Source organism: Grus americana, chromosome 30 (genome assembly GCF_028858705.1).
Source record: "Grus americana isolate bGruAme1 chromosome 30, bGruAme1.mat, whole genome shotgun sequence".
Taxonomy (NCBI): Eukaryota; Metazoa; Chordata; class Aves; order Gruiformes; family Gruidae; genus Grus; species Grus americana.
Window position 1 is genome coordinate 75,422 of NC_072881.1, and position 17,241 is coordinate 92,662.

A 17,241-nucleotide genomic window follows, 5' to 3' on the forward strand; every position below is an offset into this window, starting at 1 on the left:
GGGGGGGCTGTGGGGCTACCGGGGAGGCCAGGGGGGCTACGGAGGGGTCTGTGGGGCTACCGGGGGGTGGGGGGGCTACCGGCGACCTATGGGGCGGCTGGGGGGCTACAGGGAGTCTGGAAGGGGGGGGCCTGGGGGGCTCCTGGGGGTTCTGGGGGGTGTTGGGGGGGCCGGGGGGGGGGGAAGAGGACGGGTGGTTTTTTGGGGGGGGGGGGGCCCTGTGTCACTGACACCCTCCCCCCTCCACTGCAGAATGTCCTCGGGACACACGGCAGCACCGGGGGGGAGCGACCCCCCCCCCACCAGCACCAGCACCGCCGCCGCCGCCGGGGCCCGGCCCCCCGCCCCCCCTCCATCGCCCCCATTTCTTCCTTCGCCGCCCCCCCCCACCCCGCTACGGGAACCGACGTTTTCGTGACGGCGCGGACGGATTTCCGAGCTCAGCTCCGACGTTGTCAACGTCTCCTGGCGCCTGGGGGGGTCGGCGGATCTCGGGGGGGTCCCCCTTTACCCCCCCCCGCCGAATTACGTCTCCACGGCCTTGGCCTTGCCGTCCCCCGCGCCATCAACCTGGCTCTACAGCTCCAGGCCGGGGCTCCCGGGGCCCTTCGGCTTCACGCCAGCACCTCCTCCGTCACCCTGCCCCCCCTCGCCACCCCCCGACGTCGCCGGGGACCCCCCCGAGGTGAAGGGGGGGAAGGGTTGGCCGGGGAGGAAGACGAAGAAGAGGAAGAAGAAGAAGAAGAAGAGGGAGCGTCCCCCCGACCCCGCCATAACTCGGCCATTCACATCAGGGTTTGCCGAGAAGCTCCCTGCGCTTGAAGGTGGGGGGGGGGGGGGGGCACCCCGAGGTGTTGGGGGGCACCCCGAGCGTTGAGGGGGAGCTTGTCGTCTGCGAGGGGGTACCCAAAAATGCTCTGGAACACCCCGAAACGATCTCGAGACATTCTGCAGCGTCACGGGGTCCAGCACCCCAAAATATTTTGAGCCCCTCTCCCCTCCTCACCTCAAGACACCCCTGAGCGTCGCGGGGGGGGGGGGGCTCGTCGACCTCCGAAATCGCACCAGGAAGCGCCGGGCTGGGGCCACCACGAGCCACCGACGAGCCGCGGCCGCCCGGATGATGCCGCCAACGGTCCGATGCCACCGAGACCCTCGCTGACACCCATCCCCCCCCCCCCAGCTCCGCTCCCCTCCCCCCCCCCCCCCCCCCCAGTGGACTCGGGGCTGTCCAGGACTTTTTGGGGGGGGTGGGGGACACACATGGGACCCCCCAATAAAGATGGTGGCAGCAGCAGCGACGCCTCGGGGCTTTGGGGGGGGGGGGAAGGGGCAGATGGGGGGGGGAGGGGCCGGGCTTCCTCCGCGTCACCGCTGACCTTTGGGGCAGGAAACCCCCCTCCCCCCCCCCCCCATGGCCCCAGACATCCGCGTGGGAAAATGGGGGGGGGGGGGATGATGCGACACGGGTCACCCAGGCATCCGGGCGGCGCAGGGCCGTGTCCCCTGTCCCCGTGTCCCCCTGTCGCGTCCCTGTTGTCCGTTCCCCCCCCCCCCCCCCCCCCCCCCCCCCCCCCAGTCGCCCTTTGGCCCCGCTGGCGCCGCGGGGACCTGACCCCAGGGCCCGGCCGTGCCGAGCCGCACGTACGGCCTGGCAGGGGGCCGGCCGGACACCCGGGTTCCCCCCCGTCCCCCCCCCGGATGTCGGGGTCCCCTCCCTGCCACCGTAGGAGGGGTCCCCGTCTTCGTCACCGAGGCAGGGACCCCCTCTGAGGCGTGACGCGTGCACGCGCGCGTGTGTGTATGTCCCCCCCGCCTCCTCACACGCACACACACGCATCGGGTTGGATCTGGGGGTCCCCGTGTCGTCGTCATCGTCGTCATGTCCCTCTTTCCTCCGGGGCCGCGACGGCGCCGGTGGCCGCGATGGTGATGGTGACGCTGCCCCATTGTTCGGCCGCTTCCTCCGGTCACAACCCCCCCCCCCCCCCGTGCGTACACACCCCCCCCCCCCCACACACACACACACACAGGTGTCCGGGGTCCCCAATACCGCTGTGTCCCCGTGTCCCCCTCTGCCACCGCTGGCCCACGGCCCTGGCCCTGCGTGGGGCGTCCCTGTCCCGTGTCCCCATCCCCGTCCCCACGTCCCCGTTCCCCTCCCACCTCCCCGTGTCCACGTCCCCGTGTCTGTGCCCTCGTGCCCACTCGTGCCCACTCGTGCCCAGTGTCCCTGTCCCCTTGCCCGCATCCCCGTGTCCCCGTCCCTCGTCCCCGCGTCCCTGTCCCCACGTCCCTGTCCCCGTCCCTTCGTCCTCGTCCCCGTGTCCCTGTCCCCATCCCCGTCCCACATCCCCATCCCCACCTCTCCGTGCCCACATCCCCGTCTCCACGTCCGTGTCCCCCCCCACCCCCTCCCCGTGTGTCCGTTCCCCCACCACCACCCCTCTCCGCCATCCCGGCGCCGTCCCCGCGTGGCCGGGGAGGGGGGTGGCCCGTGGCCAGGGGCCGACGTGCGGCGGCCGGCGCGGCCTTTTCCTCGACGGCCGAACCTTGGGGGGGGGGGAAAACGGACGGGAAAACCCCCCCCCAAGGGCCCTTCCGGCCCCGCGGCCCCTCGGATCAAACATTAACCGGGGACGGGGACGGGGGGACGCGGCGACGGGGACGGCCACAGGCCCGGGGCCACCCAGGGACCCCCCCCGTGCCATGAGCAGCCGGCGATGGGGGCGGTGGGTGAGTTGGGGGCGGGGGGGGGCACGGACGCCTGGGTCCCTTTCTGGGGTGGGGGGGGTCCCATTGGTGGGTGACGGGATGGGGCATCCTGGGAAATGGGTGGTGGGAGGGACCCGAACGTCCGGGGTGGTCCCAGGGGACACCGGGTGGGTGGGGGGACACCCAGGTGTCGGAGCACCCCCACATCACGGCAGGGAGGGGGTTCACCCTTGCCCCCCCACCCCACCCCCTCGCCCTGCGCCCAGTGCCCCCAGCCCCGGCTCCCAGTGCTCCCAGTTGGATGGCAGGGTGGGGGGGGGGCAGGTGGGACACGGAGCATCCTCAGCCCCAGCGAAGCTTCGGGGGGGGGGGTGTCCCTGACACCCCATACCCCCCCCCCCACCTTGTTCCCCCCTCCCAGGGCTGTGCGCGCTGGTGCTGATGCTGTTGGGGGTCCCGGGGCGTCCCGACGGCCCCCCCTCGCTCTGTGACCCCCGAGTGATGGAGAGGTTCATCCTGGAGGCCCGTGACGCCGAGAGGGGGCTGGTGAGGGGGGGGGGGGCAGGGGGCTCGGGGACACCGGGGGAGGGGACAGGGACCCTCGGGGGGGGGGGATGGGGACACTGTGGGGGGGCACAGGGACCCTTTGGGATGGCCCTGGACGAGTGGAGGACACCGGGGGGGGGGGCACAGAGACCCCCTGGGGGGGGTTGGGGACACAGGGACCCTTTGGGGGGGGTTGGGGGACACCTGGGGGGGGGGGGACAGGGACCCCTTGGGATGGCTCAGGGGGAGCTGGGAGACACCATGGGGGGGCATAGGGACCTCCTGGGAGGTTTGGGGGACACTGGGGGGGGGGGCAGGGACGCCCTGTGATGGCTTTGGGGGGTTTGGGGACACCAGAGGGGACACAGGGACCCCCGGGATGGTCCTGGGGGTCTTGGGGACACCATGGAGCCGGGGCAGGTGGGTGGCAGCGTCCCCCTCCCCCAGGCCGGCTGCGGCCCCCCCTGTGACCTGCCCGAGGCGGTGGCCGTCCCCGACCCCGGCGTCAACTTCAACGACTGGCGGCGGATGGACGTGAGCGGGGAAATGGGGCGAAACGGGGGGGAATTGGGCAAAACGGGGCAGGGAGGATTGGAGGAAATGGGTCAATACGGGGGAAAATTGGGCAAAATGGGGTGAAAGAGGGTGAAATGGGAGGAAATGGGGCGAAATGGGGAAAAAAAATTGGGTGAAATAGGGAGAAACGGGCCGAAATAAGGAAAAAATGGGGAGTAACGGTGCAAAATGTGGGGGAATGGAGAGAAATGGAAAAAATTGGGGCGAAACGGGGTAAAATGGGGAGAAATTGGGAGAAATGGGGAAGAATGGGGGTGAACAGGGATGAACGGGGGGGTGATGGGGAAGCGGGGGGGGGGGGTCCCTGGGGGTGGTGGCCATCCTGGGTGTCCCCACGTCCCCGTGTGACCCTCATGCCCCCGTGCCCCCTCCCCAACGTCCCCCCCACACCCCCATGTCCTCGTGTGACCCCATGCCCCCCCCAATGTCCCACGTCCCCGTGTGACCCCACGAGCCCGTTTCCCTCCCCCCAATGTCCCCATCTCCCCCCCGCCCCCGCCCCCCCCCCGTGACCCCCCTGTCCCTGCCCGCAGGCGGGGGCGCGGGCGCGCGAGGTGGGGGGGGGCCAGGCGGTGCTGGTGGCCGCCGTCCTGCGGGCGCGGGAGCTGCTGCCGGACCCCCGCCTGCGCCCCACCCTCGACCGGGCCTACAGCGCAGCCCGGAGCCTGGCCCGCCTGCTGCGGGGGGTCCCCACCCCGGTACGGGGGGGGCTGGGGGGGTTGGGGGAGGCTGGGAGGGGGAATGGGGGAGGGGGATGGGGGTCCTGGGGGGGACTGGAGGGGCCCGGAGGGTTTGGGGGGGGGGTGGGTCTTAGGGTGGGTCCCCATTCTGGTATTGGGGGGGGGGGGTGTCCTGGGGGAGGTCCTGGAGGGCTCCTGGGGGGGGTGGTGTCCCCATCCTGGGGATTGGGGGGGGATGGGGGGAAATGGGGGTGGTCCCCACCCCGGGGAAGGGGGGGGATGGAGGCTCCTGGGGGAGCTGTGGGTCCCTGACCCCCCGCCCCCCCCGTCTCTTCCCCTGCTGCCCCCCCAGGACCCCCCCCGAGCTGACCCCCCCCCCGGGGTGCGAGTGCGGACCCTGGCCCGGCTGCTGGGGGTGCACAGCAGCTTCCTCCGCGGGAAAGTCCGGCTCTTCCTCGCAGACGCCTGTCGCCGATGACAGACAGCTGTCAATCATCTGTCCACACCCGCCTGTCCCCCTCGTCCCCCTCGTCGTGTCCCCCCCCCCCCCCGCTCCCCCCACCCCCACCCTGCGGACCCTCCCCCCGGTACGTTGGACGTACCGGCAGGTGATTGACAGCTGTCAATTATCCTCCTCCTGCCTGAGCGACCCGGTTGATTGACAGCTGACCATCACAGGCACGCCCAGGCCCTGCGGGCGATTGATTGACAGCTGTCACTCAGGGGAGACGCAGCCTCCCTGCCCCCCCCCCCAAAACACCCTCCCCCCCCCGTAACTTAATGCAAACACGAAAGTATTTATCTGAGCTGTGGCCACGCCTCCTCCCTGCAACCCCCCCCCCCCGAACCCTCTGGGACCCCCCCAGCCCCCCCAGGACCCCCACCCCCACCCCGGGACCCCCCAATACCCCCCCGGGGACCCCCATCCCCCCCCGGGGTCAATGCCCGGGGTCAGATAAGGGGCAGCCAGACCGGGAGGCGCCAGGGCGGGGCCTCCCTCATAGCCACGCCCCCTTCCGCACAAACCACGCCCCCTTCCCCACGAAGCCACGCCTATTCCCACACGAAGCCACGCCCCTTCCTCCACGAAGCCACGCCCCTTCCCTTCCTTTGGCCACGCCCCTTTTTCGCGCCTCAGGAGGGGGCGGGGGCAAAACGGGCCGGAGGGGCCGAGGGGTGAGCGGGGGCTGGGGGGGGTCTGGGGGGGTTTTGGGGGATTCGGGGGGGACACGGGGGACTGAGGGGGGGTTGGGGGTGGGGGGGGACACGAGGAGGGGGCTGGGGGGGGGAGGGGAAAGTCTGGCTGGGGGCAAAGTCCGCCCCGGGGGGCGGGGGGGAGGGGGAAGCTGCAGCCCCCCAGAACCCCCCGGGACCCCCCCGGGACCCCCCCGGCCGCTCTCGCCCCAGGACCCGGCAGCGATGGAGACCCTGAGGCGCTGCTTCTATGGACGGGTAACGGCCCCCCCCCCCCCTTAAAGAAAAGGGGACCCAGGTGTCCGGGACACCCCCACCCCCCCCAAAAATAGGGGACCCAGGTGTCCACCCCCCCCCTCCCCCCAGGAGGGACCCAGGTGCCCAACCCCCCCCCCCCCCCCAAAAAAAAGTGTCCCAGCCATCCGCGCTCCCCCCACCCCCCCCAAGGCATAGCGAGGTCCCATCCCCCCCTCCCCCCAAAAGGGTGTTTGCCCCTCCCCCCCCCAAGGACCCAGCCCCTCCCCCCCGGGGTACCCAGCCCCCCTCCCCCCCCAAAGGGGTACCCAGCCCCTCCCCCCCAAGGACCCAGCCCCTCCCCCCCCAAAGGGGTACCCAGCCCCTCCCCCCTGGGGTACCCAGCCCCCCTCCCCCCCCAAAGGGGTACCCAGCCCCTCCCCCCTGGGGTACCCAGCCCCCCTCCCCCCCCAAAGGGGTACCCAGCCCCTCCCCTCCCCCCAGGGCGGGCGGTGACGTCATGCCGCAGCCCCCGGGTGGGGGAGGGGCGGTGTCGTACTCCCGGCAGCGGGACCCCCCGGGTGGGGGAGGGGAGCAGGAGGAGGAGCGAGACCCCATCGTCCGGCTGCCCCGCCCCCCGCCACGCCCACGGCGCAGGCCCCGCCCCCCGCCACACCCCAGGCTCCGCCCCCTCGTCACCCTCGCGCTGGGCTCCGCCTCCGCGTTCCTGGCGGGTACGAACCGCAGGGAGAGCCTTACGCCCTTACACCCCGTTACCCCCTACACCCCGTTACCCCTTACACCCTGTTACCCCTTACACCCTTACACCCTGTTACCCCCTTACACCCCTACACCCCGTTACCCCTTACACCCCATTACCCCCTCACACCCCTTACACCCTGTTACCCCCTTACATCCTTACACCCTGTTACCCCTTACACCCCTACACCACGTTACTCCTTACACCCCGTTACCCCTTATGCCCTTACACCCTGTTACCCCTTATGCCCTTATACCGTGTTACCCCTTACACCCCGTTACCCCTTACACCCCTTGACCCTTACACCCTTACACCCTTTCTTTTACATCCTGTTACTGCCTTACACCCTTAATCCTTACACGCGTTACACCCTTACACCCCGCCACCCCATTACGCCCCATTATCCTCTTATGCCCTGTTACACCCTTACACCATTACACCACATTACCCCGTTATACCCTGTTACACCCTATTACACAATGACATCCCATTACCCCGTTACACCCCATTACCCCATGACACCCCGTTACCCCATTACACCCCATTACCCCCCGTTACCCCCGTTACACCCTGTTACCCCATTACACCCCATTACCCCATTACACCCCGTTACCCCATTACCCCATGACACCCCATTACCCCGTTACACCCCGTTACACCCTGTTACACCCCGTTACCCCATGACACCCCATTACCCCCGTTACACCCTGTTACCCCATGACACCCTATTACCCTGTTACACCCCGTTACCCCATTACCCCCGTTACCCCCGTTACACCCTGTTACCCCATGACACCCTATTACCCTGTTACACCCCGTTACCCCATTACCCCGTTACACCCCGTTACCCCATGACACCCTATTACCCTGTTACACCCCGTTACCCCATTACTCCGTTACACCCCGTTACACCCCGTTACACCCCGTTACCCCATTACCCCCGTTACCCCCGTTACACCCCGTTACCCCATGACACCCTATTACCCTGTTACACCCCGTTACCCCATGACACCCCATTACCCCGCTACACCCCATTACACCCCGTTACCCCATGACACCCCATTACCCCGTTACACCCCATTACACCGCATTACACCCCGTTACACCCCGTTACACCCAGTTACCCCATGACACCCCATTACCCTGTTACACCCCGTTACACCCCGTTACACCCCATTACCCCATGACACCCCATTACCCCGTTACACCCCATTACACCGCATTACACCCCGTTACACCCCGTTACACCCAGTTACCCCAACAGCCCCATTACACCCCGTTACCCCCCTCCCTCCTGCCCCCGGCCCTGCCCCTGCCCCGTGGCCACGCCCCTCATGTGACCACGCCCCCTGTGGCCACGCCCCCCCGCTCTCCCCTCCCTCCCCCCCCCCAGGGCTGCTGGTGGCCGGGATTGGTCACGTCCCCTGCGGGGGCGGGGCGGGGGTGGGGCCTGACCCAGAAGGCTCCGCCCCAGAGGACTCAGGGGGCGTGGCCAGCGCAGAGGCCCCGCCCACGTGGCCCCGCCTGCGGGAGCTGCTGGAGCGGCACCTGCGGGAGGAGCGGGTGGAGGCCTGGGTGCGGTGAGTGACCCCTGACCCCTGACCCCTGACCCTTACCCCCTTTGCCCTTGACCCCTAACGGCTGTGACACACACACACCCCCCCCCCCCTTCCGACCCCTGACCCCGCCCACAGGGAGGTGAGCGCGGCGCCGCACGGGGCGGGGTCGGAGCGGGGGCGGGGCCTGGCGCAGGTGGTGCTCAGCGCCATGGTGGGGGCGGGGCTGAGCCGGGCCTGGAGCCGCCCCCAGACCCTCCCCCTGCCAGTACGGTAAGAGGGGGGCGGGGCCAAGGTCAAAGGGTGGGGGTGGAGGGGTTTGTGGGGGTCAGGGGTCAAGGGTCATGGTGGGGCGGGGTGGTGGAAAGTTCCGGGGGTGGTCACGGAAGGTCAAAGGTCATAGGGGTTATGGGGGGTCGTGGGGGGGGGGTCCCTGGGGGCTGGGAGCACTGCGGGGGGGGGGGGGTGGAGGGGTGGGCTGACCCCTGACCTGTGACCTCTGACCCCGCAGGGGGTCGGCATCGCTGCTGTGGGTGGATGCGGAGGGGCGGGAGCTGGAGCGGCTCCGCCTCGACCCCGAGGCCTTCTGCGCCTGGAGCGCCCCCGGCAACGCCACGGTAACCTCCGACCCCCTGACCCCTGACACCCTCCCCTCTGACCAACCACCCCCCCCCTCCCCTTTGACCCTTGACCCCTGCAGGGGGGGCTGGTGTACGGGCACTACGGGCGCCCCCAGGACCTGGCGCTGCTGCGGGCGCGGGGGGTGTCGCTGCGCGGGAACCTGCTGCTGCTGCGCCTGGGGAGGGGCCCCCCCGCCGCCAAGGTGGGGGAGGGGGAGGGGGGGAGGGGGGCCCTGGGTGGGGGGGAGGGGCTGGGGTCCCCAATGAGGGGGGTGGAGGGGCTGGGGCCAAGGGCCCCTGGGGGGGGGAGGGGAGGAGGAGGGGGTCCCCTATGGGGGGGAGGGGAGGAGGGTGGGGTACCCGGGGGGGGGAGGGGCTGGGGTCCCCAATGGGGGGAGGGGCTGGGGCCAAGGGCCCCTGGGGGGGGGAGGGGAGGAGGAGGGGGTCCCCTATAAGGGGGGAGGGGGGGAGGGTGGGGTACCCGGGGGGGGGGGAGGGGTTGGGCCAAGGGCCCCTGGAGGGGGGGAGGTGAGGAAGATGGGGTACCCTATGGGGGGGGAGGGGCAGATGCTGGGGTAACCCTGGGGGTGGGGGAGGGGAGGATGCTGGTGTCCCCGGGGGGGAGGGGGAGGGGCAGGACAGGCAGGTACATGGGGTTGGGGGGGGGAGGGGTGGACGTGGGGGTCCCCCAGACACCCCGGTCCGCAGGTGGCAGCGGCGGCGGGGGCGGGGGCCATTGGGGTGCTGCTGTACCCCGACCCCCAGGACACGGCCGGGCCTGGGGGGGGCCCTGGGCTGGGGGGGGACACGGCCGTGACCGTGCACGTGAGTGGGGGTGGGGTGGGGTGTCCTGGGGGGGGTTGCGGGGGGGGGGGGGATGTGTCAGTTTGGGGGCTGGGGGAGGGGAGATTGGGGGGGGCTGGGGGGTTTGGGGGGGCTGGGGTGGGTATGGGGGGGCTGGGGAGGTGTCGGGGGGATTTGGGGGGATCTGGAGGGATCGGGGAGGTTTGGGGGAATTGAGGGGGGGATCTGGGGGGGTCCCGGGTGTGACTTGTCCCCGCAGGTACAGGAGGGCTCAGGGGACCCCTACAGCCGGGGGTTCCCCTCTTTCACCGGCCGGGTTCCCCCCCGCCGCCCCCCGGGGCTGCCCCCCATCCCCGCCCACCCCCTCAGCGCCAACACCGCCGCCCGCCTGCTGCGGTACGTCGGGGCGCCTGGGACCCCCCCAGACCCCTGGGCCCCCCCCAGACCCCTGGGTCCCCCCCAACATCTGGGTCCCCCCCGGCCCCCCCCAGACCCCTGGGCCCCCCCCAACATCCGAGTTCCCCCTCGACCCCTGGGTCCCCCCAACATCTGGGTTCCCCTCTGACCCCTGGGCACCCCCCAACCCCTGGGTACCCCCCCAGCCCCCTGGGACCCCCCAACATCTGGGTTCCCCCCGACCCCTGTGACCCCCCCAGACCCCTGGGTCCCCCCAACATCTGGGTCCCCCCCAGCCCCCTGGGCCCCCCCCCCAGCCCCCTGGGACCCCCCAACATCTGGGCCCCCCCCAGACCCCTGGGTCCCCCCCCCCACATCTGGGTCCCCCCAACATCTGGGTTCCCCTCTGACCCCTGGGCACCCCCCAACCCCTGGGTCCCCCCCCAGACCCCTGGACCCCCCAACATCTGGGTCCCCCCCAGCCCCCTGGGCACCCCCCAACCCCTGGGTCCCCCCCAACCCCTGGGTCCCCCCCCAGACCCCTGGACCCCCCCAACATCTGGGTCCCCCCCAGCCCCCTGGGCCCCCCCCAGCCCCCTGGGACCTCCCAACATCTGGGTCCCCCCAACATCTGGGTTCCCCCCTGACCCCTGTGACCCCCCCAGACCCCTGGGTCCCCCCAACATCTGGGTCCCCCCCCAGACCCCTGGGCCCCCCCCAGCCCCCTGCCCCCCCAGCCCCCCCGTCTCTCTCTCTCCATGCAGGGTTCTGGGGGGTCCCCAGGCACCGGCACACTGGGGTCCCCCTGGTCGGGGGCTCCGGTACCACCCGGGCCCGGGGGGCCGGCGGCTGCGGCTGAGCGTGGCCGCGGGGACGAGGCCGGGGACCCTCACCAGCGTCTTCGGGGTCCTGGAGGGGCGGCTGGAGCCCGGTGAGGGGGCGTGGCCTGAGGGGGGCGTGGCCTGAATGGGCGTGGCCTGAGGGGGGCTACAAGGGGCGGGGCCATGGGGGGAGGGATCCATGGGGGGGTGTTTGGCCAGACTGGGGGGCGTGGCCAGACTGGGGGTGTGGCCAGCCCGGGGGCGTGGCCACGTGGGGGCGTGGTCAAATGGAGGTGTGGCCGGGTGGGGGTGTGGTCAAAGGGGCGGAGTCACCCCCCACGTGGTGGTGTAGGGGGCATGGCCAGGCTGGGCAGGGGTGGGGCTAAAGTGGGCGGAGCTAAAGGGGGGTGGAGCCAAGGGGAAGGGCGGAGCCTGGGGGGGTGGCGCTGGCTCCCCCTTAGGGGGCGTGGCTTGAGCTGGGGGGGTGGAGCCTGCCTGACCCCACCCCCTTTCCCCAGACTGTTACATCATCGTGGGGGCCCAGCGGGATTCGCTGGGGCCGGGGGCGGCGGCCTCGGGGGTTGGCACCGCCCTCCTGCTGGAACTCGCCCACCTCTTCGCTGCCATGGGGAGGGACGGTGAGGGCGGGGCCAGAGGGGGCGGGGCTGGAAGGGGCGGGGCCAGAGGGGGTGGGGCCAGAGGGGGTGGGGCAGAGGGGCCGGGGCCAGAGTGGGGGAGATGGTGGGGGTGGGGCCAGAGGGGGTGGGGCCAGGGTGGGGTGGGATGTGGGGCTGGGGGGGGCCGGCCTTCTGAGTGCCCCTCCCCCCACCTGGGTGCCCCCCACCCCGGGGTTCCTCCCCCCCCCAGGGTTCCAGCTCCGACGGACGCTGCTCTTCGTCAGTTGGGACGGGGGCGAATTCGGGCACTTGGGGGCCACCGAGTGGCTGGAGGTGAGTCCAGACCCCTGGGGGGGGGGGGGATGTGTCCCGTCCCCACCCCCCCTCCCATGACCGTGACCATGACCCCCCCGTGACCTCTGTGACCCCCAGGGATACCCCGACCTCCTGCACACCAAGGCGGCCGCCTACATCAGCCTGGATCAGGCCGTGCTGGGTCAGCCCCTCCCCCCACCCCCAGACCCCCACCCCCAGATCCCCAGGGTGGGGGAGGGGTGAGCATCCCCCCACCCCCACCCCCCCCCCGCCCAAGACCCCTGGATCTCCCCCATCCCCCTCAGGTGACGACCGTTTTGTGGCCAAAACCAGCCCCACGCTGGTCAACCTCCTGGAGAGCGCCCTCAGCCAGGTGGGGGAGGGGCGGGGTGGGGGAGGGGAACCCGGGTATTTGGGTCCCTCTGCTCACCCATCCCCCACCCCCACCCCCCAAAAGGTGGAGAGTCCCAACGAGGGCGGGAAAAGCCTCTTGGAGCAGGTGACGAGGCCGGGACGGAGCTGGGACAGCGACGTGTGAGCACCCGGGGCGGGGGGAGGGGTGTCTGGGGGGTGTCCCCTCTCCCCCTCCCCCCCCCTCCGGGACACCTGGGTGTCCCTCTCTGTCCCCTTCCCCCCCCCCCCCCCCCCCGCCCCCATCCAGGATCCGACCGTTGCCCCCCGAAAGCGGCGCCTTCCCCTTCACCGCCGCCGCCGGCGTCCCGGCGCTGGAGCTCGGCTTCGATGAGGTGGGACCCCCCCCCCTCCCCCCCCCGTGTGTGTCACCCCCTCCCCCCGTGTCCCCAAGTGTCCCCAACGCTGACCGCGTCCACACCATGGACGGGGTCCCCTCATGTCCCCATCCCCGTGTCCCCCCCGTGTCCCCCCCCATCCCCATCACCGACCACATCCCCATGTCCCCGCTGTGTCCCCGTGCCCCCCCATCCCTGTCCCCCCCATCCCCGTGTCCCCCCGTCCCCATGTTGTGTCCCCCCCGTGTCCCCCCCATCCCCATGTCCCCCCGTGTCCCCCCCATCCACACGTTCCCCCATCCCTGTGTCCCCCCGTCCCCCTGTCATGTCCCTGCCATGTCCCCCCACATCCTCATGTCCCCCCCGTGTCCCCCCCAATCCCCATGTCCCCCCAATCCCCATGTCCCCCCATGTCCCCCCATCCCTGTGTCCCCCCATGTCCCCCCATGTCCCCCCACCATGTCCCCCCATCCCTGTGTCCCCCCATGTCCCCCCATGTCCCCCCAATCCCCATGTCCCCCCAATCCCCATGTCCCCCTGTGTCCCCCCATGTCCCCCCATGTCCCCCCATCCCTGTGTCCCCCCATGTCCCCCCATGTCCCCCCATGTCCCCCCATCCCTGTGTCCCCCCATGTCCCCCCATGTCCCCCCATGTCCCCCCACCATGTCCCCCCAATCCCCATGTCCCCCCATGTCCCCCCCATGTCCCCCCGTGTCCCCCCATGTCCCCCCAATCCCCATGTCCCCCCCCATCCCCGTGTCCCCCCGTGTCCCCCCGTGTCCCCCCATGTCCCCCCCCATCCCCGTGTCCCCCCCGTCCCCTTGTCACATCCCCCCCATGTGTGTTCCCCCCCCCCGCCGTGTCCCCCCCGCAGGCTCCCGGCGGGTGGTCCCGAGCGGCGCTGGGGACACGCGAGGACACGCTGGGACGGCTGCAGGGGCGGCTGCGGGGGCGGCTGCCGGCGGTGGCCCGGGCGGTGGCCGCGGTGGCCACCCAGCTCCTGCTGCGGCTGGGACACGACGCGCGGCTGCCCCTCGACCCCGGCGCCCTGGGGGACGCGATGCTGCGACGCCTGGCGCCGCTCCAGGTCAGGGCAGTACGGACCAGTACAAACCAGTATGGCGCTGGGATGGCCACCGTGTCCCCAGGACAGTGCCTGGTCTTGGGGAAGGGGGGGGGGGGGATGGACACACAGTGTCCCCGTGTCCCCCAGTGTCCCCAATATCCCCCAACATCCCCATGTGCCCATGTCCCCAGTGTCCCCAATGTGTCCCAAACATGTCCCCAACGTCCCCCCAATGTCCCAGTGTCCCCCAGTGTCCCCCATGTCCCCCCAATGTCCCCAACGTCCCCAGTGTCCCCCAGTGTCCCCAATATCCCCCAACGTCCCCAACATCCCCAACATCCCCATGTGCCCATGTCCCCAATGTGTCCCCAGTGTCCCCAGTGTCCCCAGTGTCCCCAGTGTCCCCAACATGTCCCCAACATGTCCCCAATGTCCCCAACATCCCCATGTCCCCAGTGTCCCCAATGTGTCCCCAATGTCCCAAATGTCCCCAACGTCCCCATGTCCTAAACATCCCCCCAATGTCCCCAGTGTCCCCAGTGTCCCCAATGTGTCCCAAACATGTCCCCAACGTCCCCCCAATGTCCCAGTGTCCCCCAGTGTCCCCAATGTCCCCCAACGTCCCCAGTGTCCCCCAGTGTCCCCAATGTGTCCCAAATATCCCCCAATGTCCCCAATGTCCCCAGTGTCTCCAATGTGTCCCCAATGTCCCAAATGTCCCCAATGTTCCCAATGTCCCCAACATCCCCATGTCCCAAACATCCCCCCAATGTCCCCCATGTCCCCCATGTCCCCCAGTGTCCCCAATATCCCCAGTGTCCCCAACGTGTCCCTAATGTCCCAAATGTCCCCAACATCCCCATGTCCCCCAGTGTCCCCCAGTGTCCCCAATGTGTCCCCCAGTGTCCCCAATGTGTCCCCAATGTCCCCAATGTGTCCCCAATGTCCCAAATGTCCCCAACATCCCCATGTCCCCCAGTGTCCCCCAGTGTCCCCAATGTGTCCCCCAGTGTTCCCAATGTCCCCCCAATGTCCCCAACGTCCCCATGTCCCCCAGTGTCCCCCAGTGTCCCCAATGTGTCCCCAATGTCCCCAATGTCCCCATGTCCTAAACATCCCCCCAATGTCCCCATGTCCCCAGTGTCCCCCATGTCCCCCAGTGTCCCCAATGTGTCCCCAATGTCCCCAACATCCCCAGTGTCCCCATGTCCCGAACATCCCCCCCATGTCCCCAACGTCCCCACTGTCCCCCCGCCCCCAGGCGCAGGGACTGTCCCTGCAGTGCCTGTCCTCAGCCCGCGGTGACGTCGTCCGCGCGGCCGAGACGCTGCGCCGGGAGATGGCCGGGTCGGAGGGGACCAACGAGCGCCTGAACCGCGGCTTCAACGCCCGCATCATGGCCGTGAGTGGCACCTGTCCTCGTGCCACCGAGCGTGTCCCTGCCCTGTCCCCTCTGTCCCCGTCCCTGTCCCCAACCCTGTCCCCAACCCTGTCCCCATCCCACTGACCGTGTCCCCGTCCCTGTCCCCAACCCTGTCCCCATCCCTGTCCCCTCTGATGGTGTCCCCAACCCCATTCCTGTCCCCAACCCCATCCCTGTCCTCATCCCTGTTCTCTCTGTCCCCGTCCCTGTCCCCAACCCTGTCCCCAACCCCGTCCCCAACCCTGTCCCCATCTCTGTCCCCATCCCTGTCCCCTCTGATGGTGTCCCCAACCCCATCCCCATCCCACTGACCGTGTCCCCGTCCCTGTCCCCAACCCCATCCCTGTCCCCAACCCCATCCCTGTCCCCACTGATGGTGTCCCCAACCCCATCCCTGTCCCCAACCCCATCCCTGTCCCCATCCCTGTCCCCTCTGACCATGTCCCCAACCCCGTCCCCATCCTACTGATGATGTCCCCAACCCCGTCCCTGTCCCCAACCCCGTCCCCATCCCACTGACCGTGTCCCCGTCCCTGTCCCCAACCCTGTTCCTGTCCCCACTGATGGTGTCCCCAACCCCATCCTTGTCCCCAACCCCATCCCTGTCCCCATCCCTGTCCCCACCGACCATGTCCCCAACCCCATCCCCATCCTACTGACGGTGTCCCCAACCCCATCCCCAACCCCATCCCTGTCCCCACTGATGGTGTCCCCAACCCCATCCTTGTCCCCAACCCCGTTCCTGTCCCCAACCCCATCCCTGTCCCCACTGACCATGTCCCCAACCCCGTCCCCATCCCCCTGACCATGTCCCCATCCCTGTCCCCAACCCCATCCCTGTCCCCACTGATGGTGTCCCCAACCCCATCCTTGTCCCCAACCCCATCCCTGTCCCCAACCCTGTTCCCATCCCCCTGACCGTGTCCCCGTCCCCAGGCGGAGGCCTCGCTCCTGTCCCCCTTTGTGTCCCCCCTGGTCACCCCCTTCCGCCACGTGCTGCTGGGCCAGGGGGGTCACACGCTGCCGGCGCTGGCGGCTCAGCTTGGGGGGGGACGCGGCCGAGGGACGCCGGGGGACACCGGCCACCTCCGCCTCCGCCTGGCCCTGCTGGTCTGGACCCTGCAGGGGACAGCCGGGGCCCTGGCCGGGGACGTCTGGGACCGCGGGGACATCTGGGGACGGGGGGACATCGGGGACCGGGGGGACATCTGGGACCGTGGTGGCACCGGGGACGTTGGAGACCGTGGGGACAATGGGGACACCTGGGACAATGGGGACACCTGGGACCGTGGTGGCCTTGGGGACACCGGGAGCCATGGGGACAAGGACCTTGGTGGCCTTGGGGACAACGGGGACCGTGGTGACCCTGGGGACATTGGAGACCGTGGGGACAGTGGGGACACCTGGGACTACGAGGACGATGGTGACACCTGGGACCGTGGTGGCCTTGGGGACATCGGTAGCCTTGGGGACATCAGGGGCCATGGGGGTGGTGGTGGCCTTGGGGACGTTGGTGGCCTTGGGGACATCAGGGGCCGTGGGGACAAGGATGGTGGTGGCCATGGGGGTGGTGGTGGCCTTGGGGACGTCAGTGGCCTTGGGGACGTTGGAGGCCTTGGGGACATCAGGGGCCGTGGGGACATCGGGGGCCGTGGTGGCCCTGGGTGACACTTGGGGACAACGGGGACCCCCAGGGCCCCCCCCACCAGGACATTGGGGACCCCTTGACCAGGGGGGATGGACGGACGGATGGATGGACGACACCGGGACGCCTGGGTGTCCCCCCCGGCCCCGCCCCCTCATTTGCATACGGTGGGCGGGGCCGGAGGAGCCACCGTTGCTGCTTTTATTGGCTCCGACTTCGGGCCATAAATTATCGGAATCGGTTAAAAAAAAAAAAAAAAAAAAAACCCCAACCAAAAAAAATCCCAGAAAACCCCAGAAATACAAGAAATAATAAAAGCACCTGGGGGGCGGGGCCCTGCCCGCCCGGACCACGCCCACACTGGCTCCGCCCACTAGCGACCACACCCACTTCAAGCCACACCCCGGGGCGTGGCCTCCCTGACCCCACCCTCTTTGGTTCGGGGAGGGGGAGCAAAAATCTGTGGCATCGTATGGGCCTTGTGACATCATACGGGCCTTGTGACATCATACGGGCCTCATGA

At 70.1% G+C, this 17,241-nt stretch overlaps 3 protein-coding genes across 8 annotated transcripts; all 3 read left to right on the forward strand.

Annotated features, from left to right (window-relative positions):
- Positions 1–88: 88 nt before the first annotated feature.
- Positions 89–928, forward strand: POP7 (POP7 homolog, ribonuclease P/MRP subunit). Its single transcript, XM_054806679.1, has 2 exons — positions 89–114; positions 276–928. Exons 1-2 carry the CDS (start codon positions 89–91, stop codon positions 820–822), a joined length of 573 nt encoding a protein of 190 aa, XP_054662654.1. The 3' UTR covers positions 823–928.
- A 1,572-nt stretch (positions 929–2,500) lies between these two features.
- On the forward strand, positions 2,501–5,293 carry EPO (erythropoietin). Of its 2 annotated transcripts, none has more exons than XM_054806766.1 (5): positions 2,501–2,732; positions 3,137–3,261; positions 3,709–3,795; positions 4,371–4,535; positions 4,870–5,293. In XM_054806766.1, exons 2-5 carry the CDS (start codon positions 3,157–3,159, stop codon positions 4,993–4,995), a joined length of 483 nt encoding a protein of 160 aa, XP_054662741.1. In that variant the 5' UTR covers positions 2,501–2,732; positions 3,137–3,156; the 3' UTR covers positions 4,996–5,293. The 2 variants fall into 2 exon arrangements, with proteins under 2 accessions (XP_054662741.1, XP_054662740.1); XM_054806765.1 differs by having other exon boundaries at positions 2,501–2,736; positions 4,870–5,291.
- A 373-nt stretch (positions 5,294–5,666) lies between these two features.
- TFR2 (transferrin receptor 2) lies at positions 5,667–17,000 on the forward strand. 5 transcript variants are annotated; one of them, XM_054806760.1, is made up of 19 exons: positions 5,683–5,693; positions 5,925–5,969; positions 6,475–6,679; positions 8,099–8,285; positions 8,400–8,534; positions 8,773–8,878; positions 8,962–9,084; positions 9,590–9,706; positions 9,945–10,081; positions 10,846–11,012; positions 11,421–11,540; positions 11,770–11,852; positions 11,952–12,015; positions 12,140–12,207; positions 12,292–12,368; positions 12,496–12,580; positions 13,459–13,671; positions 14,912–15,052; positions 16,010–17,000. In XM_054806760.1, the coding sequence occupies exons 2-19, from the start codon at positions 5,937–5,939 to the stop codon at positions 16,739–16,741; spliced, it is 2,793 nt and encodes a 930-aa protein (XP_054662735.1). In that variant the 5' UTR covers positions 5,683–5,693; positions 5,925–5,936; the 3' UTR covers positions 16,742–17,000. The 5 variants fall into 5 exon arrangements, with proteins under 5 accessions (XP_054662739.1, XP_054662735.1, XP_054662736.1 ...); XM_054806764.1 differs by lacking the exon at positions 6,475–6,679 and having other exon boundaries at positions 5,667–5,693; XM_054806761.1 differs by lacking the exon at positions 9,590–9,706.
- The last annotated feature ends 241 nt before the right edge of the window (positions 17,001–17,241 follow it).